The 20,509-nt window shown below is 42.7% G+C and overlaps 2 protein-coding genes across 2 annotated transcripts in view; one reads left to right on the plus strand and one right to left on the minus strand.

The window, feature by feature from the left end:
- adcy3a (adenylate cyclase 3a) overlaps window positions 1-3,277 on the minus strand; it is a 37,122-nt gene extending 33,845 nt beyond the window's left edge. The window contains exon 1 of the mRNA XM_076280164.1: window positions 924-3,277. Within this exon, the coding sequence (XP_076136279.1) occupies window positions 924-1,595 (672 nt within the window). The 5' untranslated portion in view covers window positions 1,596-3,277. The remainder of the gene's footprint in view (window positions 1-923) is intronic.
- Window positions 3,278-11,814: 8,537 nt separating this feature from the next.
- Window positions 11,815-20,329, plus strand: preb (prolactin regulatory element binding). Its single transcript, XM_076280166.1, has 10 exons — window positions 11,815-11,954; window positions 12,784-12,954; window positions 13,084-13,279; window positions 15,367-15,602; window positions 16,075-16,155; window positions 16,696-16,823; window positions 17,680-17,853; window positions 17,962-18,034; window positions 19,746-19,905; window positions 20,163-20,329. The coding sequence occupies exons 2-10, from the start codon at window positions 12,820-12,822 to the stop codon at window positions 20,255-20,257; spliced, it is 1,278 nt and encodes a 425-aa protein (XP_076136281.1). The 5' UTR covers window positions 11,815-11,954; window positions 12,784-12,819; the 3' UTR covers window positions 20,258-20,329.
- The last annotated feature ends 180 nt before the right edge of the window (window positions 20,330-20,509 follow it).

Here is a 20,509-nt window from a genome sequence, read left to right on the forward strand (position 1 = left end):
TTGCAGTCTGGATTAAAGACATTTTTGTAAAGGTTTTTAGTCAAAGCCTGCCATTGACATAATGCCTTTGATGTTGACATAGCCTACCTATGAGAGAAGACATTTTCTGCCTCTGCCTCCAATGCCTATCTCACAACATTTCCCGGTTGCCGGTTAGAGAGAAGGGGGTCACGAGACTTGGCCCATGTTTTTTTTTTGGGAGGGGGGGGGGGGGGGGTCGCCAGACAAAAAGTTTAAGAACTACTGCCCTACTCTAACACTCTCACCACCTCTCTTCAAATCCCACCACGGTATTTTGACCCCCCCTTCCTTTTCTGCTGTCTTTAACTAGTGACAACATAGTGCATGGTGGTAGTGGCGGTGGGGAGGTGGGTATGGTTGTGAATTATATACATGGTTTACATGAGTGTGTACATCGCCCTGCTTTGCTTTGTACACTTGTGCATAACTAGTGACAACATAGTGCATGGTGGTAGTGGTGGTGGGGAGGTGGGTATGGTTGTGAATTATATACATGGTTTACATGAGTGTGTACATCGCCCTGCTTTGCTTTGTACACTTGTGCATCTGCACCATCTGTCTACAACCCCCACTGCAAACCACCTCAACCTGCCGCTCATGACTTCTGTCCTCCTAACCCCCAACTCTCCCTTCATAAAGGCATCTCACTGTGGAGCTCTACCAAACCCTACCTGCTGATTGTCATCCAAGATCTACCATAGACTAATCATGAACTGCACACCTTCGGTCTTGCTTCGGCACCAAGTACATCTCATGAAAATCAGTGTAATGTAATGAAATGCCTTTAATTAGCTGAATGCAACAAGTCCGACTCAAGGATGCCATATAGGACAGTCAGAAAACAGTGAAGCGGAGAAGGATTGAGACCTCCACCCCCCCCCCCCCCCCCCTGCACAGCTTACCTGTCGTCCGAGCTCTCCCCCCTGGATGTCCTCCTGCTGCTGCTGTGCTATGGTAACACCCAGCACGAGTGTGTGGACGCCGCAGGACACGGCGGTGACCAGTACGATGGGCGTGAGGCGCATGGGCAGTGTCAGGAAGCTGGAGAAGCTGAAGAAGGCCTGCCAGCCCACCGTGTCGCTGGCCTGGTGGAAGCGAGCAAAGTTCAGGCCCAGGTAGCAGAAGATCTGGGCGGCGATGAGCACCCAGAGGGCATAGGGCACCAGTCGCCGGGAGACGCGCTCGGGCAGCAACCCGAAGCGGCACAGCAGGCAGAGGGCCACGTCGGCCACCAGCCCCACCGTCGCCACGGCGATGGAGGCCAGCTTGTCCACGTTGTAGACTACGGCGCACATGACGATGACGTAGCAGTCGAAGAAGGCGGCGAAGGCCACCAGCACGAGCAGCGTGTCGTGCCGCTGCCGCCGGAAGTAGGTCTGATAGAGGTTCTCCAGCGACTCAGGGGCAAAGGTCAACCGCATGAAACGTGGCAGGCACAGGCAGCAGCCCGAGCTGCGCACCGTCACCTCGTGTGTCCTGCCCACTGCCTGGCCCGGGTCCGAGGGCAGAGTCACAGAGCAGTCGGCGGAGTACGCCGAGTACTCCGGCTCAGAGAAGGCCCGGTTCCGAGGCATTGCGGCGACCCGATTCCTGTTCTTCGTCTTCCTCTGAAGTCAAAGTCAATGTATGTAAACCCACCTGCTGCCGTGCAAGTGGATTTTACCTTTTGTGCTTGTGGGTTGGCTCTTTACAAACACATTGTGCTGGCCTGTCCACATCATACCTTCCTGAGAATGTACTGGATCCAGTGAATCTTTTGATTGTCAAGCCTATCATTCTAAAATGGATCTTAATTACATATTTTGATTCATTTTAGAACCGGTATAACGCTAGTACTGTCCATCAACGTTGCACAGTGATGCAGCGTGGCTGGTGTTTCAGTACTTAAAATACCTTTTCATGAGACCCGTTTAACAGGTTGTGAGCGGAGGAGATCTAGGACGCATTCATGGTGTCTAATAAATATCCAATCTGGTCACAAACGAGAACTAAATACTCTAAATGGTGGCAATTCTAAGACGTTCAAAAACGCATAAAACGCATCCAAAGTAATAAAAAAAGGCGCCGGTAAAAAACCTATACTCCATGAAACAGCGTTGTTTACACTGTCATCTCTATCACACCGCCTCCAATCCACTGAGGTCGCCACCATCGCACACTCGGGGTTTCCATGGTGAATCCCTCACATATGAAGGAAGACATTGCCATTTAATGGATGTTGCTCTTAAGAGTATGACACCTCACGTAAGAGGAAAAATAGATGTGCTTCCACACCACAACAACCAGTCTACACCCGTGACAAAAAGATAGAATAATGTATAGAAGAATGTGCACCAAATTAACTACACCCTTTTTTCCAGTGCAAGAGTTGCATGGGATTGTATGAATCAATGTATTTACCCTTTCATCCCTTAAGTAAACTATTGATCTTGCCTTCTTTTGACGCTTTCAGTCGCGCTATGCTGCCATCAGATTTTCTCCGACAGTAGCACTGACAGGAAATACATGTTGCGCGCTCTATCGCCAGTATATATTGAAATAAATAAATAAATAGCCTGATAAATAAAATCCAGTGTAGGCTAGCTATAATGACGTGCAAAATAATAAAAAAGAAAATACATCCACAACACATGCACACTCTTTGATTAATTGAAAGGTACGCAGCTATCTGACAAGTTTGTTAACGGCCAGCATTACAGCATTGCAAACATCTGTCGCGTGTCCCTTGACCACATGAACAGCTGCCGCCTAATGACCAGATCTGTCGTCGTCTCAGTGGCTGTAGGTCTCATTTGAAACCATGTGTCGGTAAGCGGTAAGCCTAAAGACCATTACATTACACCGATAAATGTTGTTGATGTACTTGCCTGTTTACGTCATATCACTATACCACGGGTAATATACAAAATGGAAACCCTGAAGTTGTACATCTGATTTTAGCATTCATTCACCCGTGCTCCTCTCCATGGTTCTTAAAAACAATCATCAGTGATCAACATGAAGGAGAGCAAAATCCTTGCGCATACAGGACGGCCATACAGCATCCCAGCCAGCCAGTCTTGATATCTAACCCTCGGTCTGCTCCACGATGTCTCCCTCACTTCAAGGTTCAGAAGTCAGTTATGCCAGCAGACATGAAGCGCCGCCGTCCTCTTCACACACAAGGCGAACTATCACATGCGTAAACCGCAGTTAAACGCAGTATCCTATCAAACAGCGCATTCCTGGCTTTCTTCCGTGATTCCTTCCTGTTTAAACAACAGTCGCTCTTCCCTTTTCACCCCACCTTCTCACTTTCTGGCCAACACAAGCCCGTCCCCTCACCCCTCCTCTCGGCGCCACCTTTCTTTTCGCAGTCCCGAACTGAGTCGGCGTGAGAAACAATTAACACACAAATTACTTTTATACTTTTACTATGAACTCTGGATAGCAGCCACTTATTGGCCACAATTATTCATACGCATTTTTAAAATTAGTTTAAAGGGGTTATGCCAAATTACCCTTTGCTCACATGAGAAAAATCCAACCCTTAAGTGAAAATAATGTATATAAAAAAAAAACTTTACAAAATCTTTTGCCATTATTGGCACCCCACTATGCATTTAATATATTGTACAAGCTCCTTTTGCCACTTGATTTGATCCTATAACGTTTCACAAACCTGGGAAATACAGAGCAGGAATTTGTGCATTCTTTGCAGAATCTCTCCAAATCGTGCAGATAAGGTACACTTTCATCTTTACCACTGGTTTCAGCACTTAAAATCTCCAGACACTTGTTGATAAAAACCTGTTTGTTTATGTCTGTGTTTATGGCTCTTAGCAGATGCTTTTTTTACGAAAACAACTTTATATTTGAACCAAACACCAAACAAAACACACCAGAGAGATCTCACTTCTGCATGCTCCCACAGAAATTCCACAAACTGTTTTGATTTGTTATGGTTTGGGGAAGATGCTTAATCCACTTTGTTTCCTGTTCACAGAGCCATGGCTGTTTGTTTATACTCAGATAATGGACAGCTTACATGGCAGAAAAGGTGGTGTCTCGTGTATTTTCTGTAATCTTGGTGACCCCAAGATGGTACTTTTTGCTTCAATGTAAATACCCTGCTTTGTTTTTGCTCCACTCTAAATGCATATTCCGATCTTACTCAGTGCTACTCTGATTGATGTTGTCTTGGCCCCCAACAAAAGTTTACACTCATTATCATCTGAAAATAGACCCTATAGGTTGTTATTAGACCAGAGTTGTACCAATAATTGTAGCAAATAGGTTGATGCGGTTAGGGTTGTTATTTTATTAATAAAGTTACTTGAAAGGAAGCTTAAGAGTCAGAAAGTTATGAAAGAAAGGTTTTCACATCTGTTCAGTGTGAGATACAAATTCACTAAAATGTGACTTTTTTTTAACTTTTTCAACTCATTTTAAACCATTGATGCCAATAATTGTGGAGGGCACTGTAAGAGAACAAGCTTCTCCTCTGACCACTGGCTTGCACAATATGTTTCATGAAGGACAGTGTGTCTGACATTAATGTTTGCATTTCAAATTTGGTATTTGTGTGTGTGACATGTGTGTGTGTGTGTGTGTGTGTGTGTGTGTGTGTGTGTGTGTGTGTGACACATGAGTGGGGGTGTGCATGACTATATTAAAGCCACCAAATAACTTTCCCTCTGTTGCACGCACGCTATTTGTTTATCCAGCACAGGCTTTGCAAATAACGATGTCCACAGACAAGGTAGAATATTTTGCATGACTTATAAAAGTACGATGTATTGCGACATCTGGCAAACTTACATAGTGCGGTTATAGCCGATAGAGGGCCGCGAAGCGAATGCAGAATTGCTGTTCACAAGTTGATGAACCACTGAAACGATTTTGGAAACATTATTTTAAGGTACAAAAAACTCTTTGGTGTTACTTTAATGTATTACTGCATATTATTCCTATATTACAGTGCATTCTCCTGACTCTTTTTCCCTCAATGTTATAGTATATAGTATTACAAATGAATGTGTTTATTGAGGTTTATTCAACCTTGTGCTGACAATTCTGTGTGGCTTTACATTTGAATATGAGTAGCCTTAGCCTAGTGGGGCTCCACATCTATCCAGACATGAAATAACTGTATCCTGGAGCCTCCACCACCATTGATAGAGCCACAGGCCCAAATTGATTATTCCACTAAAACCCCATATTGAGCCAGTAATCAATAGTCAGAGAGCTGGCCTTTGTGAGGTAAAAAAAAGACGCTCCCATTCAACGTTTAGGCCAACTGCCAGATCATATGAGCACACTCTGTTGCCTCAAGCAGGATGTGACATGACAGCATCCTACTCCTGTCCGTCCGTTTACCTCCAAGGATGTTACACAGGAGAAAGACCCTGCACCGCCATGCTATCCTCCTGACCAGCTAGCCGCCTGAAGTTGTTTGTGATGATGATCACCATGCAATCCCAGCCATTATTTTGGGGCCAAAGGTTATAGCGCACGTCTGCATTGTTGTTCATGCATGTGTCAGAGCACCTGATGCAGTGTGTGTGTGTGTGTGTGTGTGTGTGTGTGTGCGTTTGTGTGTATGTATGTGTGTGTGTGTGTGTGTGTGTGTGTGTGTGTGTGCGTTTGTGTGTATGTATGTGTGTGTGTGTGTGTGTGTGTGTGTGTGCGTTTGTGTGTATGTACAGTATGTGTGTGTGTGTGTGTGTGTGTTTGTCCAGTGGGAGTGATCTTTGAGCTGGAGGTGTGTGGGCCTGATGTGGTAATTAATGAGGGCTCCGCGTGATCTGTCTGTCACTGAGGACTCGCACACAGAACTCTGGGGAGCAGCACGTCCCACTCCTATAATTAATAAAAGCATCTCTTCGCAACAGAGGGGGAAATCTGAGAACCACAGAGGGAACACATTGAGAAACGCATATGATGACAAATTTAGTCCATTTGTTGACAAACAAGGGTCTTTCTCACTCTCTCTCCCTCCCCCTCACTGTATGTGTGTGGCTTTGCCTCTGCCCCTCTTTCCGTCATTAATATGAGTGGAGATTTATTTCGGTTTCAATCCAAGTCTGATGTGGTAAAAGAATGAGGCTGTGCGACTCATACTCGAAGTGGACTGGAAGGTAGTTCAAAATCATTGTTTCCCCTAAAAATGTTTCCAGCAGCGGGGGTGTTAGTCACAGAAAGTTGATAACGGAGTTAAGCTAGGGGGGTTTGGGGGAATAGGCTACTCCTCTGGAAGAACATTTTTAAAAATTACTCCTTAATCCTCCTGTTGTGTTCATTTCATGTTTACTAGTTTTGTGTTCCCGGTCAAAAATGGCCGCTGCATTAACTTGTTATAAATCAATAGTAACACATATCATCAAATGTTGTGAAAGACCTTTGTATCATAATATGATAATATTCTTAATATATGCTCTGACTATGGTGTGGAATTTGATATAAAATAAAATATAATTCCAGCAAAAGTGCTGTTTTAATATGCAAAACGAAACAGGATAATTGAAATGGCTTAATTTCCCTGTGTTCAAACTAGCCAATAATTGTCTTGAGGTCTGCAAAAAGATGAAATACCTTGGTCATTGTATTGCAGATGATATGAATGATGATGATGACATATACAGACAGTGTTGCAAGTTATATGCACAGGCAAACACCATAGCACGTAAGTTTAGCTACTGTTCTACTTAAGTTAAAGGGGCTCTGTTCAAAGCTTACTGCACACCACTCTATACTGCCCATCTGTGGTCTTCTTACAAAAAATCCAGCATGCAGAAGTTACAACAATGATGCAATGAGAATTTTACTCAAGGTTCATAGAGGAGGGAGTGCTAGTCAGATGTTTGTATAAGCACACTGAAAGCTCTTTTAAAGGAATACGCCACCCCTAGGTGAAATTGGGTCACTCCCCGCAGTCCCTAGAGTTGGATGAGTGAGCCAAAGCGTTTTATAGCCGACCCAGCGATTGTCCCAATCTAGAAACGGCCCGGTTAGCTTTAGCTTAGCGTAGTCGCTATAATCCGGCAATTCCAGCTAGCATGTCATTGCAAAAGTGAAGCAAATAACTCAAGATTTTTTATAATTATTTCTCGTAACCTGTACATTCACATCGAGTACAAATATCAATGCAAATTAACACGAAGGGATTTACTAGACCAATTTAGATTTGGAACTATTTTCGGGCATAGCACCGGCAAAGCACCGCTGCCAGGCGCAAAGACATCACGCAGCATCTGAAAACCCTCAACTTCCGGCAATACACCAGCGTGACTACCAAGTTCTCTGCTACTAGGCTGACACTGACAGGTGGGCTTTCTCTAAGAGTTCTAATGGCGATGAATATGGAAGATTACACGATAGACAAAGATGATGACTTCGAGTATCAAGCGGTGCTTTGCCGGTGCTATGCCCGAAAATAGTTCCAAATCTAAATTGGTCTAGTAAATCCCTTCGTGTTAATTTTAATCCCTTCGTGTTAAAACGCTTTTGCTCACTCATCCAACTGTAGGGACTGCGGGGAGTGACCCAATTTCACCTAGGGGTGGCGTATTCCTTTAAGAAATTTGATGTTTAAGTTTATGCAACGTCTTTATGAGTCCACCGACAGTATCATGGTGGCACTCTCAAATCCCTTTGTGAGCTGCTCCAGGTACACATCCAGACTGAGAGTGCATTGGCTGTATGTATTTTAATTCTTGTATTTGTTTTAATTCTTGTTTGTTTGCCTGTTTTGTTTTGTTTGTTTTTATCTGTCCTGTCTTGCGTGGCTTTTGGACATGAGTCTGGCAAATAAACTGAATTATCAACTTATGTTCTATTGTAACTAGTTTTGAACTTCCATTTGCTATTCTATGGCCTGCAGGCTATTGACCTGAGCTCATTCAAGTCAGAAAGGGGAAGATGGCCCCAGCTGTGGCGCAACTGGCTGGGGCACCTGCACCGTACGCCGGTGACCCGGGTTCGATTCCCGCCCCGTGGTCCTTTCCGGATCCCACCCCTGCTCTCTCTCCCATTCGCTTCCTGTCACTCTCCACTGTCACTATCATTAAAGGCATAAAAAGGCCAAAAAAATATACTTAAAAAGAAAGGGGAAGATTCTATTGGGGAAAGGTTCCATGGGGGCTGGCATAAGCAATGAGGGGGAGTTTGTGTGTGTGATTTAATCAGTGTTGTAACATAGTATAGAAGGCCAGTCATTATCGGAAAATAAGTCCCTTCAGGACGAAACAAGACCTGTAATATAATTATATATGTAATTATTGACTGGTGTTCTATACATTATCCCTTACATGGAGCCTCATGGTAGTCAGAATAAGTTATATTTTTGAGAGAAAATAATTGTCAATCTGTCATATTTGACTGCGAACACAACAGGAGGGTTAAATGAGGACTTCTGGTGGGTTTTATCAAAGGAATTGGACAGATTGAGTTACAAATATGACATAGCCTAACCATCAACAGATTCAATGCATCTGCTATGAAAAAAATGGCAGTTACAAAGCAGGGATATCACAGCACTTGAACTAGTCACAACAAAAAAATGTATCATTATAGTATTATTCATGTTATTATTGTGTTCATTTTCAGCTTTTGCAGTACATTACTTGTAGAAATTAGAAAAAAAAAACAATTAAATTACACAGAAAACAGCACAGAAAATTATTATTTATAATAATAAAAGCTACACAGTAAAGTTGATAAATTAGCCCTTTGAGTAGGCAGTGTCATTTTACAACCTTTACTTTGAAGCTCTCATCTTGGTCATTGTAATCTACACATGACATGTCTTCTTTTTTCAGGACAGTCTAGGCTATACTACCCAAAGCTGGGAAAGCATGATGTGATCATATTTGCATATGCCTTATATACATATGTCAGCTTTTATATCAACAAAAAACATGTGAGTCTTATGATCCCCCCCCCCATATTTTTGCATTAATGTCGCTAGGAAGCAGGCCAGTAGAAATATATATTCATGTCCGTGAAGGTGGGATTGTCTGGAATCTGGCTATATAAGAATCATGCTGAAGGGACTCTGTGGCTGAGCAATTAACAACCCCAAATCAGAAAAAGTCGGGAAGTTGTGTAAAATACAAATAAAAACAGAATATGATGATATATAAATCTCGTAAACCCATATTTAGCTGCAAAAAGGACATGACTATTTCATGCAAAATATATGTTTATTTTGAATTTGATGCATCATGTTTCAAAACAAGTTGGGACAGTGACATGTTTACCACTGTGCTGCTTCACCTCTTTATTTAACAACATTCTGTAAATGTTTAGGAACTACAGAGTTCTGAGAATGAAATGTTGTCCCATTCCTGCAGGATTTCAGTTGCTCAAAATGGAGTATTCGTACTCATGTTTTTCATTCCATGATGCACCTAATTTGACAGATCTGACCATTTTAGCACCTGGACTCCTCTGTTTAAATATGTGCAGAATTCATTTGGCCATTTGTTTTCCTGAAATATTCAAGGTCTTCCCTTCCCTATATGTTGCTCAAAACCTTTATACATCATTAACTAAATATGCCTTGCTAGATGATGCCCATGCTGGCACTAATGCACCGTCATAGATGCTGGGTTTTGAACTGAACACTATAATAAGTTGGATAGTTGGATAGGCCCTCTCCTCTTTAGCCCAGAGGAGTCCATGATTTCCAAAAAGAATGGCAATGTTGATTGATCTCAACATAAGATCTTTTCCCACTTTACCACTTTCCATTTTAAACCAGCACAGGCCCAGATAAGATGGTGGTATTTCTGTATCACGTCTAAATACATTATTTTCTTTTCCATGGTGAAGTTTACATTTGTGAATTGCTACTTTCTCAAATGAGAAAGCCAATTATATCAACAAAAAAGGCACCAAAGGCAAGTAAGTTGTGGGTTTGTCTATACTGGGTCAGATTATATTATTGTTATAGCCGTGGCCTACTGGTTAGCGCTTCGGAACCCCGACCAGTAGGCACGGCTGAAGTGCCCTTGAGCAAGGCACCTAACCCCTCACTGCTCCCTGAGCGCCGCTATTGTTGCAGGCAGCTCACTGCGCCGGGATTAGTGTGTGCTTCACTTCACTGTGTGCTGCGTGTGTTTCACTAATTCACGGATTGGGATAAATGCAGAGACCAAATTTCCCTCACGGGATCAAAAGAGTATATATACTATACGTATATACTTTTTTCATAGTCAGATTGTGTCTCTAATAGGATATCATGAAATAAACTTTTTTATAATCAATAATAACATTTATGAGTTAGGAATGAGTGAAATAATTACACTTTTCCAGTTTCATCCGCACATTTCCTTCTGCTTCACACCCAATATCCTTTTCAATATATCCTTTCCTTTTTCATGGCATGGAGGGTTTTTTTCCCCCTAGTTATATCTAGCTATATCTATTGCTTGAACACATCAAAAATATTCCACAGTTAGCGGAACCTTAAACTCAAGGAGCAAAACATCAGCACATATTTGCACTACTATAACCACATTGTTAGCTTCACTAAAAATACGATTTACTTCATTTTAAATCCCATGAAAATTAAGTTTAGCCTATAGTAGGCTTTATAGGCTAGACAGGATAGACAAGGATAAATTCAGGCAAACAAAGTTGTAATAGGATACTGTGCACGCAGGCAGCGCCTCTCAGGCAGAAAACCAGTCTTGATATTTGGCTGAAAAGTATTGAAAAGCCTTGAAAAGTATTTACTACGGCAAGGTAAAATATACATTTTTCCGAGACAAAATAGACAAAGACAAAACTGTCTTGAAGCCTTGACAAACCACATGAATAGGTCAGGCCTCAGCATTCACTTATTCACTTCCATTATACTGTACAGTATGTCGCGGAACAAAACAGGGTCCCGACCCCCAGTTTGAGAACCACTGTCCTAGGGGAAAACATTTTTACATATGCGTAGGACATTGAGTAGCCTATATTAGTGTGTAACTGGTTCAAACATTATCAGATTATATGATGGCTGGATGGATGTGTTATGACAATGTGATATGGTTTTGACACTGGTGTAGTGTTTTTTTTTTTAAATCAAAATTGAGGGAATTGCCAGCAATTAAATATGTTGCAACTATTGAGGTTTAAACTGGGAAAAGTACAGATGTTTGTAAAATGCTGCGACATTTACAAATTCAATTAGGGGCAGTACACTTACTGGTAGTTAGGCTACATTTCTAACCATCTGGGGCACTGCAAAGCATTACACGGACCGTAAATGACACAACGGAACAGTCCACTAGCCTAGACAAAATATGCATGTCAATTAATTCTGTGAAATTTGCTCGATACATAATTGATCAGAAGTTAAGAGATAGGCCTAACTATTATTTTGTTTTGCAAACGTATGGAACCGTTTGAAATAATATACTTGAAATACAAGTGGCCTAGTAAAATGATATTGTCCTATGTTTTGTAAATTCATTATTAAATTAATCATGTAGGCTAATAGTTGTATAATAAAAAGTAGGCTATTTTTTTCTAGTTCTAAATGTCTGCATTTCATTATAGGCTAACCGATTTAAAAACTAATGAGTCAGAATTTCTGGAGGATTGGCTATTTTTGAATCCAGGCAGAGTTGCCGAACCCCTACGTTCTTTTGTATTCCGATTGCATATTAATTAGCATTCATTTAGGCTGCACATTTCCAATATTATACCAACGTAATGTACTTACACGCGGCCATACAGTTGACAAAGCGGTTGTTCGTTCTTTTTGGGCTACGTTGAACGTGTGTTTGTTTCCGTAGTGACGTAAAGGCGCACCACAGATCTTGCTGACGTGTAAGAAGGGAAGTAGTTGGCCACCTCTTCTCTTTATGTTAAATATTGGTTAACCGGTGACTAATGTGGGATGTATTAAGTTGTCCGATTAATTTTGTCCAGAGTTGACGTTGTGTAGAAACTTACAGGTAAAATTCAACGCTGTCATTGATACGTTAAGTAGTTGGCAACATTAGGAAGGGTTGTGAGTAAGCAATGCTAAGTTAGCTATTGATAGCAGTCGGTCGATAGCCAGGTAGCTTCTAACGTTGTTTTGTGCATAAAACGTTGCAGTGATAGCTGTCTAATTTGCAGCACACTGTATGTCCTTTAAAATATGTGCATTTGCTTAAATTATCTAAGTAGTTGTAGTTTTTACACCTGCTTTTTGGCACTAGTTAGCCGAAATTGCCCAATTTAACTGCAATGTTAATGTTTTGTTTGCTAGCTTAAACGTCAATAGTAGCTATATCAGTAGTTCATTCAGCTGTTTGAAAGTCACTGTAACGTTAACGTTAAATCCTTTGCAAGAGACATTACCGATCTTTGAGAATGTCTCCTATTAATAGTGTTTTCGTCAATACTAAATCTGCACAGAGATTATATAGAGGCTGATCTGGCCATCCTATGTACATTAGCCTGCAGTTAATTGAAGAATTGCTCTGTCACACTCCATAGCACAAGCCCATTATTTGTCAACCAACCTACCGTATTTCATAGGCCATATGCTTATAATGAAATAATGACCGTCGCTGCAAGTAATTTTACGTTAGATATAGTTTCATTTTAGGGACATGGACATTGTAGGTTATGCAACTGCACACGTAGACAGTGGTGATCACAATGAAAAGAAACGTATGTTAATATGTGTTAAGATCTTTGGAGCATGTTATTTTTTTGCCTCAGTTCCTATTGTCGTGCATATGGGAATTGTGACATTGCCTGTTAATCCTCTTTTACTTATGGATCTCTATGCAGGCCAAGACGTGACATATCAGAAAGCCAAGTGCAGCCATGGGCAAGAGGAAAGTGCCTGATCTGTACCGAGCCCCATTTCCTCTGTACACTGTTAAAGTTGACCGCAAATCTGGATTAGTTATTACTGCTGGAGGTGGCGGGGCATCCAAGACTGGAATAAAAAATGGGGTGGTAAGTGAACAAGAGATGTACCAAACTAAATAGATACAAACACGCAATCATTAATGGATGCTTTCTGCATTGTTTGTGGTTGTCAGTCAGTCAGTTTGTTTATTTGTTTGCATGTTTGTTTGTTTTCAGCATTTCCTGGGTTTGGAGTTGTTGGGTGGACAGCACAGTGCCACCCTGCTGCACTCCTGTGACACTGATACGCGTGCCACAATGAACATGGCGCTGGCCGATGAGGTCATCGCTGCTGGTCAAGATGGCAACTGCAGCCTGATGCGCTTCCGTCAGCGTGCCTCTAAAGATGAACGCAAAACTGGTACCAAAGATGGTGAGAAACAAATCATCAATTTTGTCCATCTAGTTATACAGTATGTGTGTATCTCCGCATTGTATATTTGTGCATTTCAACTCAGAATCTGTGTGCATGCCAGCACTGGATATAACTTCAGTGCTGTATCTGTATACTTCGGTTCTGAGTAGGTCTTTGTATTTCAGTACTTTATATCTGTTCATTTCAGTACTGCATAGTACTATCTACAGTATCTCACAAAAGGGAGTACACCCCTCACATTTCTGCAAATATTTTATTATATCTTTTCATGGGACAACACTGACACTTTGATACAATGTAAAGTAGTAGGGGTACAGCTTGTATAACAGTGTACATTTGCTGTCCCCTCAAAATAACTCCACACACAGCCATTCAAGTGTAACTCCAGCGAAAATTGACCCCAGGGTGTTTTTCTGCATTAAAACACATCAAATAAGCCGTGGAGACAGTATTTTTTGTTGATCAACCACTACAGTGCTTGCTCCGGTATACGCTGTGTGCTGAGTGTGTTTCACTAATTCACAGATTGGAATAAATGCAGAGACCAAATTTCCCTCACGGGATCAAAAGAGTATATGTACTTATACTTACTTATACTTATAGCCCCAAATCGCAAACAGTGGATTAGCTAAGGGCCATGAGCGAAACGCTTCCCAAAATAGCATTTTTTAACCAGTAATATTGTTCAAAACAGCACCAAACCTAGTCAGTAGCTTGCTCAGGGTCCCTACACATAAAACGAAGCACCAACAACGTAGTTAGCGAACCCAGAGTTTATTACAGAAGACTGTTAAGAACACTTACCAACTGTCCCCCTTCCACCTCCTCCAACCCAGTATCGCAAGGTTTCGTTGTACGGTTACGTTTGGTTCGTGTTGGGGTTGGAGAAGCTGGTAGGGAGACAGTGGTCGTCTTGGAGGTGTGTTTGGGGTCGTTATGTTGGAATACTGCCCTGCGGCCCAGTTTCCAAAGGGAGGGGATTATGTCACAGCACATGTTGGCATTCATGGTTCCCTCAATGAACTGTAGCTCCCCAGTGCCGACAGCACTCATGCAGCCCCAGACCATGACACTCCCACCACCATGCTTGACTGTAGGCAAGACATATTTGTCTTTGTACTCCTCACCTGGTTGCTGCCACACGCTTGACACCACGCTTTTTCATCAGACCACAGGACATGGTTCCATTGCCTTTAGAGTCGTGCTAGTGAGAGAGCTAGCAGACTGGGCTTTTAGCTCGATTGCTAGCATGCTCGACTCGCGATCTGAGGTGCTGCTGTTTGTGGGTTTGTGTCCGAGCGTATGCAGGGCTGAGCTGTGCAGTAAACACAACACAGGTTACATGTATTTCAGTACAGTTTATATGTGTTTCAGTTTTATCTGCATACCTCAGTAGTACCATAGATTTGTACTTCAGTGCTGTCTATCTGCGTACTTCTTCAGTGCTGTCTATCTGCATACTTCAGTGCTGTCTATCTGCGTACTTCTTCAGTGCTGTCTATCTGCGTACTTCAGTGCTGTCTATCTCTTTACTTCAGTGCTGTCTATCTGCATACTTCATTGAGGTCTATCTGCGTACTTCAGTGCTGTCTATCTGCGTACTTCTTCAGTGCTGTCTATCTGCATACTTCAGTGCTGTCTATCTGCGTACTTCTTCAGTGCTGTCTATCTGCGTACTTCAGTGCTGTCTATCTGCGTACTTCAGTGCTGTCTATCTGCTTACTTCAGTGCTGTCTATCTGCATACTTCATTGAGGTCTATCTGCGTACTTCAGTGCTGTCTATCTGCATACTTCATTGAGGTCTATCTGCGTACTTCAGTGCTGTCTATCTGCATACTTCTTCAGTGCTGTCTATCTGCGTACTTCAGTGCTGTCTATCTGCGTCCTTCAGTGCTGTCTATCTGCGTACTCCAGTACTGTCTGTTTGTGTACTTCAGTACTGTTTTATCTGTGTATCCTACTTCGGTACTGTCTATCTGTGTATCCTACTTTAGTGCTGCCAGTGCTGTCTTATCTGTGTATACTACTTCAGTGCTGTCTATCTGTGTATCCTACTTCAGTGCTGTCTATCTGTGCCTTTTAGGGACCAGTGGGGAGCAGGGGGCGGCAAGGCGACGGGGCGGCGGCCGGGGGGCAAAGACTGGAGCGGGGGACGTGTCGGAGATGAAGAATGAGACACTGCAGATCACCGTGGAGCAGATGGGCTCGGTGCGGTCCGATTCCAACCCACAGGACCCGCTCCAGAAGTGTGTCCGCTTCAGCGCTGACCTGAAGCTGCTGCTTGCTGGTGGCACTGATGGCCATATTCGTGTGTGGGAGGTGAGGAAAACAGGCCTATGTCGACCACCGCCTTGACCCTAACTTACTAGTCTGTAGTAGCCTACAGTGTTAAGGCCAACGCCCACTGGCAGCGTCTGATGCACGTCAAGTGAGGCCATAGTTTAGAACTCCATTACTTTTAATGGAGCAAACTCCAAAGGCGGCGTCTGACGTGCATTGACGCCAAAGTTTAGAAAAATTGCTCTATTTCTTGAGCGTGAAATACATAGACGCGAATGTCGTCGCCTGTACTAGTTATTGAAGTAGCCTGCAGTGTAACTTAAAATCAGTGTGTATCCCAAACCACTCCCTTGTTTAAGATGTTGCACACAGTAAAACACTACACAGGGTGGTCTGACATTTTGTTCAGTATGTGGATATTCCCAGCAGTCAGTGCTTCATGCAAACCTTTGAGCTCACTATGGTCACTTACCGTGTGTTATGTCTCTGTTTCTCTGTTTTACATTTTAAGTATCCTGACTTAAAGGAGAAGTATGACTTCAAGGCGCATGAAGGTGAAATTGAAGACTTAGATATCAGCCCTGATAATAAGGTAATCAGTGCTACCCTGACTGTATACTTCCGTATAACACCAACATCATTCAATTATGATCATTAATAAATCAGTTTATGTGACTATTACTTGATGATGAAAACAATTCTGTAAAGTGGTTCGATTATTTATGTTTATGTTTGTTATGTTAAGTAAAAATTAAAATGACTGGTAACTAGCAGACACTTTTATCAAAAGGGTCATGAACTTGCAATGACGGATTTGGGAAAACATTTGGAAGGAAAAAAACTAAAAACTAAAACCTACATGCTGTTTAATGTAGAGCATTTTAATGACACTGTCAGTGTGGTTGTATAGTTTAGTTGTCATATAGGACAGTGAGAACATGTTTTGTTTGAAAAGACAAAGAGGTCCAGGGTGCTCAGGAAGTTCCAATCAGAAATGTGAAGGTGCTCTTTGGGTTCGGGAATCCAGTAGTAAATAGAAAAAAGGGGGTCCAAGGCACTCTTCTTCAAAAATATAAAAAGCCTTGAACATGTTTTGTTTGTTTGTCACACTTGTTTGTTTGGTTTTGTGCAGCACTTGGTTACTGTCGGGCGGGACTTTGCCTGTAGTGTGTGGTGTGGAGACCAGCTTGTCATGGGCCTGTGTTGGCATGACAACATCCCCAACATCACAGAGAAGATGTACCGCTATCAGTCCTGCAGGTGGGTGTGGAGCTTCAGTAAATTGTTGCTACATTTGGGTCATTCCCTGTCAAATCAGATAAGGTTATTGCTGTACTTTCTCAGATTTTGTTCAAACTTTGTTATGAATCATGAATATTTTGTCTATATTGTGAATATTGTAGTCCTTGATATTATTTCAGCATGGAAAACACATTATCTGGAAGTCATGTTTGGGCATTCATATCTTATAAAAGTATTATTCATAGCGAGTCCAAACTTTGTAGGTTGGAAGACAAACATGTTCTCAGTATGACTGAATCACTAAGTTTGTATGACATGCTCATTGATTTCTATAAGGCACTAGATTTTGTCATTGAGGGTCAAATAAACTTGTAATTTTGTACCCATTTGGTGTAAATATGTTACTTTTTTCTTTACATATAATGGATATCCCTCACAGGATCAAAAGAGTATATATACTGATATAATAAAAAAACAAGGGACGGCAGTGTATTCAATGCCCATTTATTCATCTTCCGCTTTAAAAAGTAAAAGATTCTTTAAGGCTACATGGCTGCTCTGAAATCTTTGAACGGTATGCTGTATAGTACAGTCATTATACAGTAGGTCATGAAAAATTCAGTTTTTTTTGTCAGGGAAAGACATGGAAAAGCTATGGAATTTTACGTTTGACAATGTGTATTTATCTACGAATGTACAACATTGGCACTTTGTGACACACATCACATATGGTGATCACACATTGCTGCAAAGCTTTATGGCTGAAGGGTTAATGTGGTTGTGATGCTCACTGATACTGTACTGTAACTGCAACACTGAAGAAGGCATCTTGTGCAAGTTAAGTCACTAAGCGTGTGTGCGTGTGTGTGTGTAGGTTTGGTAGAGTCCCAGACCAGAAGGATGCTTTGCGCTTGTTTACAGTCCAGATCCCACACAAACGGGACCGTAGGCCGCCACCCTGCTACCTCACTAAGTGGGATGGACAAGTCTTCCTGCCGTTGCTTACCAAACCCTGTGGCAACGAGGTCATTTCCTGCCTAGATGTCAGGTGAGATTCATTACATCATCAAAAAACTATATAGTTTGGTTGATATAATGCATATTTTGTTTATTGTTTGGCTTTAATTGTAATGTCAGTATGTCATGTGTTTCACAGTGAATCAGGCACATTCCTAGGGCTTGGAACTGTCACAGGATCTGTAGCCATACACATTGCCTTCTCCCTTCAGGTACACACACACACACACACACACACACACACACACACACACGCACAGACAGACATACAGACATTCTAGGACCTTAACTCTCCTGTGTTGTTTGTGGTGCCTGTAGAGCTTGTGCACCCCCCCCCCCCCCCATACCTTAACTCTCCTGTGTTGTTTGTGGTGCCTGTAGAGCTTGTGCACCCCCCCCCCCATACCTTAACTCTCCTGTGTTGTTTGTGGTGCCTGTAGAGCTTGTGCACCCCCCCCCCCATACCTTAACTCTCCTGTGTTGTTTGTGGTGCCTGTAGAGCTTGTGCACCATGGAGGTATTATATATAACTGGAGAGAGTGACTAAGTCCCGCCCCCATTAATTTCAATGGCCCATGCTGGGCTAGCCACTTCAGCCAAAAAAACATGAAATTGACCGCAGCCATCTTTACGAAAATGGCGTTTCATGGGTGTTCGTTTCCGGCACCAGCTAGAATTAGCCTATTAGATTCCACGTTACAGACGGCGACAACGTAAGGTACAACGGTATGTCGTTGATGAAGATTGGACATTCCCTCAGAGGAAAAGAAGTTGTTCGGGAACGCGCTTCACCTCGTTATAAGCGCAAATTCATTTAATTGGTTGGGATAACATTTTGGGAATGGTGGTAAAGTTTGCCCTGTCTCTGAAGTCCTAGGTTATTTAATGTGATGTTCATATGTGATAATAAACGATGCGAATCAATATTGTGTCACTTTAGGCTTCACAAATAAATACTATTTGGACAGGTTGTAGGCCTATTACGCCATAGGCTATCCAAGGAAAATGACTATTAATTAAGTAGACATGGTATGTAAGAAACGTGTGGATAGCTGGGATTTTTGCTGCACCCAGTGTGAATTTGCAGCTTGTTAAGCCTAGGCTACATTTGCAGGCAGACGAAATGAAGCCAACGCAAGTTAAACTTCCGATAGAAGCGCACATCCCTCGGGTATTGTGGTTCGAGCAGGCATAGAGTCTGCAACTGTTGTTGGACATTTGGCTTTTGCCTCGACTGGCAGCCTGAACATTTAAATCAAATGCATAGCCTAATCTTGTCAATGTTGCAAGAAAGCAAACGAAATAAGTCATTGACATTTGTTTTTGTTTTAAATCACTTGGGGAGACAGGTTATATGATCCAGACGTTGCGTTCTACAGAACTACAGCCTGTGCGTTTTAAAATAGTCTTCATACACAACGCAATGAGTAGGCTAATAATTGGATATAGGTCATTGCTATGCATCTGCCAAAGTGTATGGTCATAGTCAGTTACTTTAAGGTAATTACTTGGCACCCCGCATATACGGCAAATAATAGCCTAATATGACAACATTAACATTTATTTTATTTACCACAAAGTCCGGTAATACAGCCTAAACCATGTAGGCATTAAGTCAACTATCAGTAGCTTAATCCAAGTAGTTAGTTGTTTTATTTGTCGTCTTCCAGAAATGCAAACCAACATGGACGCGCGATGACGCTCGTGCCCAACACTAAACTCGTGCATGAGCTGTCATCTACAAATCACCATGTAAAAACTGGTGCTGGAAGTTGCAACCATGTAACGCCATGTTTTCAAAAATGTCGGCGGCCAAATGCCATGCTAAGTGGCTGAAGCTAACCCTTCAAATCCTGACCCCCTTTTGTGCACCCCCCCCCCCCCCCCCATACCTTAACTCTCCTGTGTTTGTGGTGCCTGCAGAGGTTGTACTACGTGCAGGAGTCCCATGGGATTGTGGTAACGGACCTTGCGTTCCTGCCCGAGTCGGGCGAAAGCCAAGCCGTCAAGGGAGACAATGAAGTGGCCTTGCTCAGTGTGGCCGTGGACAGCCGTTGTCAGATGCACACCGTGCCAAACAGAAGTAAGATTTCACTTATATCATGCATTCAGCTGTAAGGACACACACGCGGACGCCAGTTGTCAGATTCATGAACTACTGCTGTGTTGTCCTAATCATGACCTACATTACATAATATCAACAGCCTAGTGTGTACACCTGAGACCATGTTCATGCCATGTTTCTCTGTGTCATCTTTTGTTTCTGCTGTTTAACGTTGAGTTGTCCTCTCATACCATGCACCCCCCCCCCCCCCCCCCCCCCCATGTGTGTCCCTGCAGGATCCTTCCCCCTGTGGATGGTGCTGTTCCTGTGTGCGTTCATGGTGGTGGGGGTACTGCTGCTCCTTCAGCATCTCTTCCCAGGCTTCATCTAACGGGGCTGGCCGTGGGAGAGGCATCTATGCCAGCCACTGCCGACTGGAATGGTGGTGGTGGTGGTGGTGGTGGTGGTGGTGGTGAAGGGGCCTTTCCCAGGTTACAGTGGTGTTACTCTGGGGCTATTCTGCTCCAGCGGAGGGTTGGATCTGTCCCAGTGGTTGCAGTCTGGGGTCATAACAGTCCCTCAGGACTTTGGAGAAACTGAGATGATGCAACAATCCATCTCACTCACCTGCACCTCACCACTG

This window comes from Alosa pseudoharengus, unplaced genomic scaffold (genome assembly GCF_046254945.1).
Source record: "Alosa pseudoharengus isolate Yale_2024_CS ecotype anadromous, Long Island Sound unplaced genomic scaffold, YU_APseudo_1.1 YU_APseudo_1.1_scf_12, whole genome shotgun sequence".
NCBI classification, from domain to species: domain Eukaryota; kingdom Metazoa; phylum Chordata; class Actinopteri; order Clupeiformes; family Clupeidae; genus Alosa; species Alosa pseudoharengus.